Source organism: Cebus imitator, unplaced genomic scaffold (genome assembly GCF_001604975.1).
Source record: "Cebus imitator isolate Cc_AM_T3 unplaced genomic scaffold, Cebus_imitator-1.0 Scaffold77, whole genome shotgun sequence".
NCBI classification, from domain to species: domain Eukaryota; kingdom Metazoa; phylum Chordata; class Mammalia; order Primates; family Cebidae; genus Cebus; species Cebus imitator.
In genome coordinates this window covers 902,436-919,807 of record NW_016107392.1, presented here as the reverse complement: position 1 = coordinate 919,807, position 17,372 = coordinate 902,436, and the positions used below count along the sequence as shown (strand labels likewise).

General features: G+C 36.2%; 1 protein-coding gene across 5 annotated transcripts in view; it reads left to right on the top strand.

The window, feature by feature from the left end:
• Positions 1–17,372, top strand: part of AGBL3 (ATP/GTP binding protein like 3) — a 131,409-nt gene that overhangs the window by 88,211 nt on the left and 25,826 nt on the right. For 4 of the 5 annotated variants that reach the window (XM_037739969.1, XM_037739970.1, XM_037739971.1 and 1 more), the window contains 2 exons: positions 1,495–1,552; positions 2,986–3,057. The exons of the other annotated variant lie outside the window; for it this stretch is intronic. In XM_037739969.1, the coding sequence (XP_037595897.1) occupies positions 1,495–1,552; positions 2,986–3,057 (130 nt within the window). The remainder of the gene's footprint in view (positions 1–1,494; positions 1,553–2,985; positions 3,058–17,372) is intronic. 5 annotated transcript variants of the gene reach the window in all.

Here is a 17,372-nt window from a genome sequence, read left to right as displayed (position 1 = left end):
GCTAAAAACCTTCAATAAACTAAGTATTGATGGAACGTATCTCAAAATAATAAAAGCTATTTACGATAAACCAACAGCCAATATCATACTGAATGGACAAAACTGGAAGCATTCCCTTTGAAATCAGGCACTAGACAAGGGTGCCCTCTCTCACCACTCCTATTCAATATAGTATTGGAAGTTCTAGCCAGAGCAATCAGGCAAGAAAAAGAAATAAAAGGTATTCGAATAAGAAAGGCAGAAGTCAAGTTGTCTCTATTTGCAGGCGACGTGATTGTATACCTAGAAGACCCCATCGTCTCAGCCCAAAATCTCCTGAAACTGATAAGCAACTTCAGCAAAGTCTCAGGATACAAAATCAATGTGCAAAAATCACAAGCATTCCTATACACCAATAACAGACTTAAAGAGAGCCAAATCAAGAACGAACTACCATTCACAATTGCTGCAAAGAAAATAAAATACCTGGGAATACAACAAACAAGGAACTTAAAGGACTTCTTCAAGGAGAACTACAAACCACTGCTCAACGAAATAAGAGAGGACGCAAACAGATGGAGAAACATTCCATGTTCATGGTTAGGAAGAATCAATATTGTGAAAATGGCCATACTGCAAAAAGAAATTTACAGATTCAACGCTATCCCCATCAAGCTACCAATGACCTTCTTCACAGAACTGGAAAAAACCACCTCAAACTTCATATTGAACTTTGGACTTCTTTACAAGCTTCAAAAAAATGATTTTCATCTTTTTTTTTTTTTTGAGACAGAGTCTTACTGTCACCCAGGCTGGAGTACAGTGGTGAGATCTCTGCTTACTGCAATCTCTGACTCCCAGGTTCAAGCAATTCTCCTGCCTCAGCCTCTCAAGTAGTTGGGATTACAAGTGCCCACCACCACGCCCATCTAATTTTTGTGTGTGTGTGTGTATTTTTAGTAGAGCATGGGTTTTGCCATGTTGGCCAGGCTGGTCTTGAACTCCTGACCTCAAGTGATCCACCCACCTTGGCCTCCCTAAGTACTGGGAGTACAGGTGTGAGCCACCATGCCTGGTCTCATCTTTTTATATATAAGCACAGTTCTGCAATCTGTTTATGTATTTTTACATAATTTTATATCTTTTCACCATTTCACACTTTTATCTTCCCATATGTATGTTCTTCTAATTTAAATGAGTGAGATTATAAGCATATCATTTTTTTTGTCTCTTTCTCATTACAAATAACTCTATGTCATGTGGAAAATTTTTAAGCCCCCTTTACTGCCAAAATATAGTATCAGTATTTTCTTCTACTCATTGATGCAGAAGAAAAGTAGTGTAGTGAAAAATATTAGAAGATTCTGATTTATATTTTTGGTCATTCTTAACCTATACGGGTGAAATGAGAAATGCCTGTTAAAAATGCACAATACCATAAATCATATAGGAAATATACCCCATTTCATGTTGATAACATAGTATTGTTTGCTTTCTGGTTCTACATTCCATTAGGTTTATGATAGAGGACATTTACTGCAAAGACACAAAGAATCAAATTCTGACGTGAAAGGTAATATTCTGCTTCTGCCTTCTCCTAAACAATTAATTCATTTACTCAACTAAGAATTTTTGGTGCCACAACTTTGAGGTTGCCACTGTGCTTGGTGCTAGGGATATTAAAAGTCCATGATACTATTTCTTTCCTGCAGGACCTCATCCTTTAATCAGGAAAGAAAACACAACAAGCCAAGTGCAGCATCATAGACACAATGCCAGTAGTCTGTTTAGGGTTCCCAGGGAGCACAGAGAAAGGAGTGGTCAATTACATTGGAGAACAGAAAGGGCCACGTATTTGAGGGCTATCCTTGAGGTTTTGAAAGGTATATCCCCAAAGGGAAAGGGATTTTATGTTTTAAAAATGATTTTTTTCCTCTCATTTCATAATTTAATAGAATATAACCCCAGGAGAGAAATCAGTTCACAGACTGTTCATTGGCTTCTACTGCAATCTGCTAAGTCTGATGTGAATCTTCAACTGACTCTCTCACATTCTGGGGTTTTGTTTTTTTTTTTTTTCCTTAATTTTCATCACCTTATCTTTAGTTGAGGTCCTCTGGGGGAAAAAAAATCATATAATTTAAGCAATATTTTAATTTTATCTAAAATACTTAATTTTATTGTACATTTTTATCTACCTATTTCCCAAAAGGATTTGAGGTAACCTAATTATAAACACATGCACACACATTTATATATCCATTTAGTTTATGATGTAGCAAAATAGTTAAAAGTATAAATGGAGATAAGAACTAAGAACCATGCCTAGGAAAGGGAAGTATACTATTATAATTAAAATAATCAATTCACTTAAACTTTATTTTTCTGACAATTCAGCCAAGCAGTTTAGCTGCTTTTATATGTAACTTTTATGTATTCGTTTGTTAACATTTTAATGTCAAAAATTAGAAATAAAGATAAGCAAAAGAAAGTAAAAATTATACTTTAGGCTATTTATTTTAGACCCTTTCCTGTATTTATCCACATACACACCATGTTAATGAATCATATAACAGTCACATTATTTTGCAACTTACTTTTTAATTTTAAATTACAGTATATTATAAACCTCTTTATATGTAAATAAATGGTGGCAAAGTATTCTATTCTATTAATTAAGCCACCTCTATTATTAAACTTACATTTTATTTCCAATTTTCTTCCTGTTATAAATAACAATGAAAACTTTATAACTCTCTATTTGTGTGTATTCTTAATTATTTTTTATAAGTTCCTAGAAAAGGAATTGCTCACCCAAAAGATATGAGTGTTTTTAAATGCAACATTTGTAACATTTGAAGACTGCTTATTTTAATTTCATTGAACTACTACTGTCTTACAAGTTATTTGCTAGCATTTTCCAGTTTGAGAAAAGATGAAAAATATGATATGTAAATGAGGGAATTAATATTTTCATGCTACTATGATCTTTACCATCTTCTCTAGATACAAGGCCAAATGAACCAGATGATTATATGGTTGATTATTTCAGAAGACAGTTACCTGATCAAGGTTTGGGTGAGTAAAATAGGAACACAGACAGTAATGAGTGGTCCCCTATGATCTGAATGTTATTTTTCTCTCTAGCTCTAGAAATACACAGGGGAAACCAGTAGAAATTTACTGTATGTCAATTTGCTTTCTTTTAATTTCACCCAGTCAAAACCAAAACAAAACAAAAGAATACTCATCTCATTGTCTAATCTTGTCATTCCCACCTTATCAAATCTTAGAGCAGAGAGAAACCTTGAGAGTGCTCTAGTCTCACCTCCTGCTCATGTCAGGTCCCAGGCTCATCCAACCTCTGGTTGACTATGCTTGGTGACAACTACTTTACTAAATTGCAATATAATTCATTCCATTGCTAAAGAGTTATAGCATTGAAACAGTTTATTTTATTTTGACTTAAAAATATGTGTTCTTGTAAATGTCTCCACCTCTTTTAATCTGTTCTCTCTAATAACACAAAACAGTAAAGAACCCTTAAAGGTAAATAATTCCGATGGACTCAACTTCCCCAATTCTCCTTGAAATAATGCAATTGTAATACCTGACCTACTTTTTAAAAAGCTGTCACTTATTTCCCTGAAACTTTCCCTGTTTCTTTCAACCATCCATAAAACACCATGATTCAAGCCCCTTTACCATTTCATTTTACTCTTTTTTGTTGCTATTCAAGTTTAAATGAAACTGAACACAGTATTGCAGTTGTTATCTAACAAGTGTAAAATATATCCTCATTTTTATTTGTTCCTTTATAGATACCAGGTTTCCATTAATGCAGTTTAAGATTATATTTCTTCTTTTGTATCCTAAAATATTGACATACTGGATTTCATATATTCAAACCTTTAATGTTTTATTTTCATAGTGCTACTGCTAAGTTGTATCTCCATGCTTTACTTCTTCACTTATTATTTAGTTCATTGTGCTTGACCTTAAATTTATTCCTGTTTAATTTAAATTTAATCTTCTTAGACACAGCCTTTCATGAACTCTCGATCTTGATTATGTCATATTGTTATACTTTGTATGTACGCATGTGTGAGTACATATATATGGGTGTATATGTATACATACACGCATATACATATACATACATTGTATGTGACATCTTATCAAAGCTTCAGAGCCTTATATTTAACTATCTGCTATGCATCACCACACAGATGTCCCACATATCCAAATTCAAATTCATCTAATTCCACACTAAATGCTCTTCCTCCCATATTCTCAATAACATAGACAGTAGTACTATCTCCATAACCACTCCAGCTACAAATCTGATCCGTATCCTTTTTTCTCACTTTCACTTCTGTCCCTCATATCCACTCAGCCACTGAATCCAGCTGATTTTACCTCATAATCTTTTTCTCTGTCTTAACTACCATCATTCTTTTCAGATTCTTATCATCATCCACTTACCAGGCGTATTACAGTTTTCTAGTTGGTCTCCCTGCCACCAATATTGTCATTTTAATTACATCCTTCAGACTACCATCAAAGTGATTTGCTAGAAACACAAATCTGACTATGCAACACCACTGCCTAAAGCCTTTCAGTGATTCCCAGTCATCTAATGGGGGTTGGACTGGCATTATCCTAAGACTGGTACTGTCTTTTCTTTAGGCATTCTCTTTCTCAATTTTTTTTATATTTAATTTTAAAATAATTTCAAGAATATTAAAAAAATTTCTCTCTCTCCCTATCTGTCTGTCTTTTTTCCCATTATCCATTTGAGTACAAGTTGTAGCATGCTCTTTTATCCCTAAAAACCTTCCACATACATTCTCTAAGAAAAAGAACATTCTCTTACATTAAAATCAGGACATTCAAGTTGATACAATACTATTTTGTATCACATATAATTCAGCTTTGCCAAATATCACAATAGTGTTCTTTACAGCAAACTTGCTATGTAATTCAAGGTGTAATTCAGAATCATGAATTGCATTGAATTATCGTATTTTTTTATTCTCTTAATTTGGAACATTGGCTCAGCCCTTCTTTGTCGTTCACAACCCTGGCATTTTTAAAGATTATCAGCAAGTTGTCTTATAGAATATCTGGTTTTAAAATGTTAGTGAACAAAAGAATTACCAAAAGAGTTTGTGAAAACCTCAGCTTCTGACTGAGTAGGTCTTTGATGCCACCCCTTAATTTGTATTGTTTATATGGGGTTTCAGATAATTCTGACATTGATGATCTGCAGACCACACTTTGCAAGTTACCACTATGGAGACTACAGTGAAAACTGGTGGGAGGCCAAGCAGTTGGGGCCTAGCCCATCCTAGCGTTTTTCATCTTGCAAAGCTTTCTTATGCAATTTTCTTTCAGTAATGATCTATTACTCAATATTTTTCCTTTTATTATTTTTAATTGACATAATAATTGTACCAAGCCTATTTCATCCTGAATAGTTTTCTTATGCAATGTTTCTTCCAATTATGGTCTATCACTCAAAATTTTTTCCTTTTATTATTATTTTTAGTTGATATAATAATTGTACATATGGGGTACAGTGTGATATTTTGATACATGTATACAGTGTATAATGATTAAATTGAGGTAATTAGCATCACCTCAAACAGTTATCTGTCTTTGTGTTTGGAACATCAAAATCTGCTCTCCTAACTATTTGAAAATACACAATAAATAATTATATTCACTCTATAATTCCATGGAACACTAACCCCTATTCCTCCTATGTAGCTATAATTGGTATCTGTTAGCCAATCTTCAAGTATCCTTTCCACCCCTCTATCCTTCTCTGCTTCTACTAACCACTATTCTACTCTCTACTTCTAGAGATCAATTTCTTAAGCTTCCTCGTATGAATGAGAACATGCAATATTTATCTTCCTGTGCCTGGCTTATTTCACTTAACATAATGTCCTCCAAGTTCATCAGTGTTGCCACAAATGACAGAATTTTGTTCTTTTTTATGGTTAAATTGTGTACATGTACCATATTTTCCTTATTATTTCATCTGTTGATGGACACTTGAGTTGATTCCATATCTTCGCTTTTGTGAACAGTGAGGCAATGACCATGAGAGTGCAGATATCTCTTTGACATACCGATTTCATTCTTTCTGGATATATACCCAGTGGTGGAATGGTTGGATCATATGGTAGTTCTGTTGTTAGTTTTCTGGGGAACCTCCATATTATTCTCCATAATGACTGCACAGATTTGCATTCCCACCAAAAGTGTGCAGGGATTCCTTTTTCTCCACATTCTCTCTAATACTTGTTATCTTTTATCTTTCTGATAATAGCTATTCTAACAGATATGAGGTCATATCTCCTTGTGGTTTTAATTTCCATTTCTCTGATGATTAGTACTGTTGAGCATTGGTTCATATACCTGTCGGCCATTTGTATGTCTTTTCTTCAGAGATGTCTATTCAGCTCATTTGTCCATTTTCAAAGTAGGTTACTTGGGTTTTTTTGTTTTGATTTTTTGTTTTTGCTGTTGAGGTAAATACCTTATTTATTTTGGATATTAATCCCTTGTCAGATAGTTTTCAAATGTTTTCTCCCATTCTGCAGGTTATCTCATCATTCTGTTGATTGCATCCTTTGCTGTGCAAAAGATTTTCAGTTTGATAGAATTCCATTTGCCTATATTTGCTTTTGTTGCCTGGGCTTTTGAGGTCTTCTCCATAAAATCTTTCACCAAACCAATGTCCTGAAGCATTTCCTTTGTGTTTTCTTCTGGTCATATCATAGTTTGGGGTCTTACATTTAAGTTCTTAGTCCATTTTGAATTGACTTTTTTTATGGTGAGAGATAGGAGTCCAGTTTCATTTTTCATATATTGATATCTAGTTCTCCTGGCACAGTTTATTGATGAGATTATCATTCTCTTATGAATGTTCTTGGCACCTTTGTCAAAAATCAGTTGTCTGTAAATAAGTATTGTGGGGTTCTCTGTTCTCTCTCATTGGTCTACATATCTATTTTTATGTCTTTAACCATGCTGGTTTGATTACTATTGCCTTCATTTTGAAGTTTGGTAGTGTGATGCCTCCAACTTTTTTCCTTTTGCTCACGATCTGCTGTTGCTATTTGGAGTCTTCTGTGGTTCTGCACAAATTTTAGGAATTTTTTTCCATTTCTTTGAATAATGTCATTGGTATTTTGATAGGGAGTACATTGAATCAGCAGATAACTTTGGATGGCACGGACATTTTCACAATATTAAGTCTTCTAATTCATGAACATGTGATGTCTATTTGTATCCTCCTCAGTTTTTTTCATCCGTGTTTTAGAGTTTTCCTTGTAGAGATATTTCACCTTTTTGGCTACATTTATTCCTAGGTATTATTTTTTGTACCTATTGTAAATGGGATTGCTTTCTTGATTTCCCATTTTGATGGTTTGTTGTTGGTATATAGAAATATCACTGATCTTTGTATGTTGGTTTTGTATCCTTCAACTTTACTAAATTTATCAGTTCTAGGAGTATTAGAGCTTTTAGGGTTTTCTGTATATAAGATCATGTCATCTGCAAAGGACAGTTTGACTTCCTTCTTTCCAATGTGGATGCCAGTTATTTCTTTCTCTTGCCTGTTAGCTTTGGCCAGAACTTTCATTACTATGTTGAACAAAAGTAAGCATCATTGTCTTTTTCCATATCTTAGAGGAAAATATTTCAACTTTTCCTCATTCAGCATGATATTGGGTGTGGGTTTGTCTTGTATGGCGTTATTGTATTGAGGTACATTCCTTCTGTACCTTATTTGGTGAGAGTTTTTGTCATGAAAGATGTTGAGTTCTATCAAATGCTTTTTCTGCATATGTTGAGATGATCATAGGGTTTTTGTCCTCCATTCTGTTGATGTGCTGAATCACATTTATCAATGTGTGTATGGCGATTTATCCTTGCACCCCTGGGATGAATCCCACTTGATCATGGTGATAGTTTTTTCAATGTGCTGCTGGATTTAGGAGATTTGGTTTGTTAGTTTTTGTTTTTGTTTTGAGGATTTTTACATCTATGTTTATCAAGTACATAGGCCTATAGGTTTCTTTTTCTTGTTGTGTCCTTGTCTGGTTGATATCAAAGTAATATTAGTCACACAGAATAAGTTTGCAAGAATTTCCTCCTCTTCAATTTTCTAGAAGAGTTTGAGAAGAACTGGTATTTGTTCCTCTTTAAATGTTTGTTAGAATTCTGCAGTGATGTCATCAGGGCCTGGGATTTTCTTCAATGGAAGACTTTTTATTACAGATTCAATCATTACTTTTAATTGATCTGTTTGGATTTTCTATTTATTCTTGGCTTAATCTTGGTAGGTTGTACATGTCTAGGAATTTATTCATTTCTGCTAAGTTTTCTAATTTGTTGGAGTACAGTTGTTTCTAATAGTCTCCAATGATCCTTGTATTTCTGTGGTATCAGTTGTAATGTCTTCTTCATTCTGATTTTTTTTGGGTCTCTTCTTTTTTTCTCTTGGTTATTCTAGCTAATGGTTTGTTGATTTTATCTTTCAAAAAAGTCAACTTTTTATTTTATTGATCTTTTATACTTTTTAGTCTCTATTTCATTTATTCTGCTCTGATCTTTATTATTTCTTTCCTCCTATTAATTTTTGGTTTGGTTTGTTCTTGTTTTCTAGTTCCTCATGGTACACAATTAGGTTGTTTATTTGAAATATTTCTACTTTTGGGATGTAGGCATTTATTGCTATAAACTTTCCTCTTAGTATTGCTTTTGCAATACCCCGTAGGTTTTGGGATGTTGTATTTCTATTTACATTGGTTTCAAGAAACTTTTTAATTTCCTTTTTACTTTCTTCAGCAGTTATTCAGAAATATGTTGTCTAAGTTTGATGTAACTATACAATTTTGAAAGTTCTTCTCATTATTGACTTCTAGTTTTATTTCATTGTGGTCAGGAGATACTTAATATTATTTCTGTTCTTTTAAATGTCTTAAAAATTATTTTGTTCCCTAACATAATAGAGAATGTTCCATGTGCTGATGGAAGGAATGTGTATTCTGCAGCTGTTGGATGCAATATTCTGTTAATGTTTATTGGGTTCATTTGTCCTAAAGTGCAGTTTAAGTTCAATGTTTCTTTTTTGATTTTCTGACTAGATGATCTGTCCAATGATGACAGTGATGTGTTAAAGTCGCCTTTGATATCAAAGTCTATCTCTCCCTTTAGATCTTTATGTTTCTGGGTGCTCTAGAGGGAAGTGCATATATATTCACAATCATTATATCCTCTTGCTGAGTTGACCCTCTTTATCATTATGACTTTGTCTCTTTCTTACAGTTTTTGGCTTAAAGTCTGTTTTATCTATATAAATATAGATACTTCTGCTCACTTTTGTTTTCTGTTTATGTGGAATATTTTTTCCATCCCTTCACTTAAGTCTGTATGTATCTTTATAGTGAAGTAAGTGTCCTGTCAGCAGCATATAATTGGTTTTTAAAATCCAGTCAGACAGTCTATATCTTTTAAGTGGGGAATTTAATTCACTTACATTTCAGGTTTTTATTAATAGGTGAGGACATACTCCTATCATTTTGTTGTTTTCTGGTTGTTTTGTACATTCTTTGATTCGTTCTTGCTGTCTTACTGTTTATCATGGTGGTTTGGTGGCTTTCTGTACCGATAAGCTTCAATTCTTTTTCCTGTTTGTGTATCTGTTCTACCAGTGAGTTTTATATTTTTATATGTTTTAATGATAGTGATTATTATCTATGTCCTTCCAAATGTAGTATTTCCTAGATTATTTCTTGTAAGACCAGTCTAGTGATAATAAATTACTTCAGTTTTTACTTGTCTATGACAGACTTTATTTCTCTCCCATGTCTGAAAGATAGCTTTGCTGAGTCTCGTATCCTTGACTGGCAATTTTTTTCATTCTGCACTTTGAATTTATCATCCCATTCTCTTCTAGCCTGTAAAGTTTCTGTAAAGACATCTGCTGTTAGTCTAATGATGATTCCCTTGTGTGTGACTTAATGCTTTTCTCTTGCTGTTTTTAGAATTCTTTGTCCTTGACTTTTGACAATATGATTGTAACGTGTCTTGGGTAGGACCTTTTTTCAGTTGAGTCTATTTGGGAAACTTTAAGTTTCCTGGATCTGAATCTCATATGTCTCCCCAGACTTGGAAAGTTTTCAGCTATTATTTTAAGAAATAGGTTTTCTACACCTTTCCCTTCTCTTCTCCTCTGGAGCTCCCATAATATGAATATTTGTTTGCTTAATGGTATCTCATGTCTTGTAGGCTTTCTTTACTTTTTCATTCTTTTCCCCCTCTCTTACTGGGTATTTCAACTACCTGTCTTTAAGTTCAGAGATTCTTTCTTCTGCTTAAGTATGCCTTCAAAGCTCTTTATTGTAAATTTTATTTCATTCACTGAATGTTTTAGCTGTGATATTTCTTTACTATTTCTATCTATGTTGAATTTCTTATTCATATTATTAATTGTTTTCCTGAATTATCTGTCTGTATTTTCTTGAATCTCATTGAGTTTTCTCAATTTCTCATTGAATTATTTTTCCAGCAATTTGTTGATTTCCTTTTCATGGGAGTCTGTTACTAAAAAGTTATTGTGGTTCTTTGGTGGTGTCATATTTCCTTGCTTTTTAGTGTTGCTTGTGTCCCTGCCTTGATACCTGTGCATCTGGTGGAATGATTGACCCTTCCAAACTTTCTAGAGTGGCTTTTGTAGAGAAACTTTCACCTGCAGTTGGGTTTCTGTGTGCCATTTGGGGAGAATGTGCTGACTTGTTTCTGGATAGGTGCAGTGGTATAGTCTTCATCTGTGTTCAACATAAGCATTAACTGTGGTTGCCTCAGTGGTCTAGATTGTAGAGGTTTGTGGAAGGAAGAGCATATGTTGTTAATCTCTTCACTGTTAAGGTCTTTTGAAGTCTTCCTATTTTTGTTTTCCCCATAATAGAGAGACTTACCTGAAGAGATCCCTCATGTTGTCAGGCCTGACACAACCTACAAGCAGCTGCAGTGGTGTGGGGTTCCAGGTGCAGGTGCTTGGAGTGGTTGTGGGACCAGGGTCTTAGACTCAAGGACTCATGAAACCATTGTGGCACCTGGGTCTTCTGGTGCATGTTCACTTTGTATGGCACAGTTGGATATAGGTTCCCTATAAAGCCAGGATCTACGAACCTGAGGCATCCCATGGGGCCAGGTTGTAACTGTGATTCTACTCCTATGCTATCCTCAGCACTGGCCTGACTCTGGGTAGGAAAGAGCACTCTGGATGTTTGGGCCCAGGAGACAGGATATGGCTGCAGTTCAGGCACCTGAGGAAATGGGGCTCAGTGACAATCTAGATTCCAGTGGATGAGGCACTGTGTAGTAGTGACTCTAGACCCTGGAATAGTGAGGCTCGGTATATCACAGACTCTGTGAGGCCAGGTGCAGTGGCAGAAAGTACCCCAGAGTGGTGACGTACAGTTATCATCTAGGCCCTAGAGGGACAGGGAGCAGCAGAGCAATGACTCCATTCTCCAAGAAGAGGAGTATTTCAGCAGCTCAGACTCTAAGGGGCTAGTTCAACTCTAGGGAAACAGAATACTCTAGTTGTTTGGCCTGTAGAGTAGAGTGTCTCAGCTCAGCCACTGCTATTTGGGACACAGGGTATTACATCTGCTCAGTCCTGGGATGCACAGCTCCTCAGCTCAGCCAGGGCACTGATCCTCCAAGGGGAAATGTACTGCTACAGCTCAGGGCTGTGGTCTGTGATTATTCTGGGTGGCCCAAGCACCATTTCCCTGGGATGTAGGGCACTACTTCAGCTTAGGTACTGGGGTACATGACCACTCTGAGTAACCAAGGCACCATTTCCTGGGATACAGGGTACTGCTTTAACTTAGGCACTGGTGAGGCATGACTACTCTGAGCAGCCAAGGTATTGTTTTCCCAGGAGGTAGGGTACCACCTAAGCTCCAGCCTAAGGGTGCAAGGAGAGGGAGAGTGTAACAGCTTCTGTTCCATTTCAGAGAGCTCAGTTTGAGGATGTTGGACCATCAGGCTGGGGTGGTTCCATAGCAGCCTAGTCTCAGGGATGAAGGGGAGCTATAGCCACTCACCTCTGATGCAAGACATACTTCTGCCGTAGGTCTAGTTCCAAGATGACAGCTCCTTCTCTGGGGGGAACACAGCTTGTGGAGTCCAGGCAGCTCCTTGAGCTGTGAGGAAGGACTGTCTGTGTCTGTGAGGACTGCAGGGGGCTCCAGGTGCTGAAGTCAATAGGTGTCCAACGTGTTGATGGAGGTTGCTGGGATCCTCTTGCTTTCTCTTCCTTGCTATAGGAAGAAATTCCTTCTGGTTCCCAGCTGATTGTGGTTAGAGGATGCGGTGGTAAAGGTTTGGTGTTTCCTTCCATTTTCTATATGACCTTCCCTAGTTTCTGTGCTCACCAGGGTTTCTGTTACTCCTCTGATGCACTCTGGTGCTCTTCCTTAATTATTTTCATTAAAATATATGGTTGCCCCTCAGTATACATAGGGGATTTGTTCCAGGACCCCCATGTATACCAAAATCCACACATACTCAAGTCCCACAGTCAGCCCTGTGGAATCCACATTTTCATAAAATTGACCCTTGATGTACATGGGCTTCATATCCCTTGAATACTGTATTTTCGACCCATGTTTGATTGAAAAAAAATCTACGTATAAGTAGACCCATACAGTTCAAACCTGTGTTATTCATAGGTCAAGCGTAATTGTTTATTCATTGTTCTTTTTGAGGGGTGTGAACTAGGATCTTCTAGCCAGCCATCTTGTTGACATTGCTCTGAGAAATAAAAAAAAATTTTTTGGCAACTTCTAGCTCCACCATAGAAACCAACTTCACTAACATGACATGAAAGACTTCCAGTGATCTGGACCCTGACCTTTACAAAGATGATTTTCTTGCCTCAGCGTGTATCAGTCATCTCACCTCCTGCTTCTGCTCATACTGACTTCTCTGCCTGAAACATACTTCTGCCTCTCTTCAACTAGATTAGCTACTCATCATTTAAGGCATAAGCACCAAGGTTTAATAAGTTTCAAACAGTTCCTTAAAATAAGAGTGAGATAGAGTGAATCATAGTTATGCACGAGTTGATCCGGTGGCTCAGAGAAGGGAATCTAATCCACCAGGAAATCCGTAAGAATGATTTCTTGAAGAATTTAATCCTTAAATCTTGATGTAGTCTTAACTGACAAGTTAGGCATTTAGGGTGGAGAGGAAGATCACTTCCTTGACTTCTTAAAAGACTATTGTCAATGATTCCGTGATCTTGGATGCAAATGCTAGTATGTCTGGGATGGAGAGAACTCATTCAGTGCCTTATGATTTCTCTCATCTCTTCCAATATTTATTCTCCCCTTTCCAGTTAGAGGAAAACTCTGTTTAATAGAAAAGAGAGAAGTAATTATGAGCTGAGGAACACTGCTCTTTGTCATCTATAAGTATTATAAAATAATTCCAGAAGTATAAATCTGAACATTCACTTGTATATTTTTATTCTGAATACAGCTAAGTAAAACTTTTTGTCAACATTTTATTCAAATCTTAGTTTATTTGAGGTTTAATCATCCTGAAACTATTCTGTTTTAGCCACTCTCTTATATTCAACATTAGTTACATGGTATTTCCATTGTTGTTCATATTCTTTTAAAAATCTGACGTTTCTCTGCTCCCCAGAGGTCCCAAGTTGTCATAGTGAGTGGTTGTGCTAGATACTTGGGTACAATGGTAAATAAAATATAGCAGAGTAGGTGACAAGTAAATAGATATAGTAATATGAAACAAATGCTACTTACTGTGTTATGGGTTTACATCGGAGTTATTTGGGGGTAGCAGCAAATCAGAAAAGGTTTCTCAGAAAAGGTAATTGTTAAGATTTCAGGGGCCGAATACATAACTTCTTTTTTTAACCAACTTCTATATCTATTAAGAATTAGAATGGAAAAGTAAGACAAAATACTAGCAAACCAAAAGGGATTATATACAATAACCAAATAGAATTTATCCCAGAAATGCAAGGTTAGTCTAACATATGGAATTATGAAAATTAAATAATATAATATACTATATTAATAGAATATAAAGAAAAAGGCATATGGTCATCTCGATAGATGCAGGAAAAGTGTCTGGCAAAATCCAACATTCTTTCATGATGAAAAAAGAGACACTCAACAAATTAGGAAAGATAGAATCTTCTGCTACCTAAAAAAAAAGCCATCTTCAAAAATCCCACAGCTAATGTCATAGTTGGTGGTACAAAACTAAATGCTTTTCTCCCTGAGATCCAAAACAAGACATAGATATTCACTCTCAGCATTTCTATTCAACATCATAATGAAGGCTTAGGCAGGGCAACAAGGCAAGAAGGAAAAATAAAAGGCATACAAATTAGAAAGAAAAAAATCGAGCCATCTCTATTTGTAGAATATATGTTCTTGTATATAGAAAATGCGAAGGAACACACATGTGCACACGCACACACGCACACACACACCACACTATTAGCACTAATAAATGAGTTCAACAAGGTTGCAGGATAAAAGATCAATAGGCAAAAATCAGTTGTAATGAATGAACTATATGGTATGTGAATTATCTCTCAAAAATCTGTTATAAAAATCAATTGTACCTCCATACACTAGCAATGAACATTTTGAAAATGAAATTAACAAAAAAAATTCCGTTTACATTAACATAAAAAAACAAAATAGGAATAAACTTTACGAAAGAAGTACAAGACTTGTTCACTGAAAACTACAAAAAACACAGTTGCAATATATTAAAGAAGCTCTAAATAAATGGCAAGACAACTCTATGATCACGGATCAGAAGATTTAATATTGCTAGATGGCAACACTCCTCAAATTAACAGATTCAATGCAATCCCTATCAAAATGTCAGCTATCTTTTGTGCAGAAACTAGCAAGCTGAACCTGAAATTTATATGGAAATCAAAGGCACCCAGAATAACCAAAGCAATTTTGAAAAAGAACAGTGTTTGAGGACTCCTGATTTCAAAACTGACTACTAAGCTATAATAATTGAAACTGTGTGGTACTGGCCTAAGAGCAAACATATAGATAAATGAAACAGGATTGAAAATATGGAAATAAACCTTTATATATATTTCAATTGATTTTTCAACAAAGGTGCCAAGACAATTGGATAGGGAAAAAATAATCTTTTCAGCAAATAGTACTGGGATAACTGGATATCCACATGCAAAAGAATGAAGTTGGCCCTGTTCCTTATATCACACACTAAAAATAATTGAAAATGGATCATAGACCCAAATGTAGGAGTTAAAACTACTCTTAGAAGAAAACATAGACTTGCTATTTAAACACAGAGAAGGGATTTCTGGTTTTAGCTCTAACATGAATAAAGCTTCAAAGTCAACATTCCTGCCCTTACAACAAGAAAAAGCTGAACAAACTAAAAATCAGCAATTTATTGGATCCATCAGATATCTGAGGCTGACAAGTAAACCACCACCCTGAAATCTGAAGAGACAAATGAATCCGGAGTCACAGCTGAGATCTGCTTGTCTGAAGCAGAAGCTGCTAGAATCATAAAGTGGTAGGAACATTTAAACAGTGATTTTAACACATTGCCAGGGCTGAGTGTGCACTAGCTTGAAAGTGAGAAACTCCTGGCAGCCATAGTCTTGTATGAGCTTCACTTTTGTGGACTTTATCTTCAGGAACCCCACCAGGTTCTCACAGAGCCAAAAAAGATCTCTTAGTTGCTCTGGGAAGGGAAGAAGAAGAGTAAACATTGTAAAAATACAACCAGAGCATTCTCCTTAACAAGGGCCTACTCTCTTAGGGTGTCAACTCCCCAAAAGGAGAAAAGCAACAGGTTAGAGACAAATGAAGCATTTATTCAGAATAGGAATTGCAACCTGGGTAGTAATCAGAGACCATATATCCAAGAGGGGCAAGAGGACCCTTAGGACTTTATTCAGATTACCTAAATTGTTTGTCAGATTTTTCACTGGTTTACCAAACAAAGAAGCTTTAATCATTAGTAGAATGGTGCATTTGCATCAGTTAGCAAGGAAAAACTATATACAGAATCTCTTAAAGACTGGGATCAGTTTCCTTGCATTGTTGAGAGCACAGATGTTTGCAAAGGAATTTAGTTTTCATAGTTCTCTTGTTGGTCTCAAAGTTCATCAGCAGTTCAACATGGAGTCAGTATCCCAAGATAAAGTCACTGATGTTAAACCTGGAACTCTGCTAAGTTCACAAGATGAACAGGCTTTACCAGAACCTTATCCCATCTGGGCGGGGTAGAGGGATATTTCTCCCACTCCAGCCTCCTCTACTCTTCTGGTCTCACTGGAAGGTCAGAGGAAGAAAAGCTAAGAAACACTTATTAAGGTCACAGCCCAGGAACACAGGCCCACTTAGACTGATTTAAAAATAAGTTTATAGAATACTTCCTCTCCCCCATACCTTACCACAATACCAACATGACTCCAGTATAGTAACAGTGGCTTACAGCTGATGGAGCTGCAAGGAAGACACAGATTCTATCTGACAAGTAGTTCTTAGGAAATCCTAAAGACAATAGGAGAGACAAAAACAAAGATCCTAGAGGAATTCCAAGCCTTTGATACCAGTGGCAACAGCAAACCTTAAACATAGTCCAATTCCCTTTCAGGTTCATATAAAACCCCACAGTAAGGCCTATTAACTTCAGTTTTTGTTACCCACTGTCCTGTGACCAACAAAAGATTTAAACCATTTTTTAAAGGCAAGAAAATACAAAGTCATATGTTACCTTTGCTTTCAGTTCCCCAAAATGGAAAATGGAAGCAACACTGTTTTTTTGTGCTAATTGGATACATCATAGATCAGTCACCTTTCAAAGTCACTGTCACTTTTTATTCCCTTGACTGCTGATGTTGGCAACCACGATTTTTGTTGCTCACCATAATGGATCATCCAGGGGAGCATCACTCTGAGTAGAGGGGGGACTGAGGTACAACTTAAGTGTGCTGCAATCTGGAATGTTAACAATTCATCTTTGGGCCATGCACAGTTGCTCATGCCTGTAATCCCAGCACTTTGGGAGGCCGAGGCAGGCGGATCACCTGAGGTCAGAAGTTCAAGACCAGCCTGGCCAACATGGTGAAACCCTGTCTCTACTAAAAATACAAAAATTAGCTGGCTGTTGTGGCACACACCTATAGTCCCAGCTACTTGGGAAGCTGAGGCAGAAAAATCGCTTGAACCTGGCAGGCAGATGTTGCGGTGAGCCGAGATCATGCCATTCCAGCCTGGGTGACAGAGACAGACGCTATCTCTAAAAAAAAA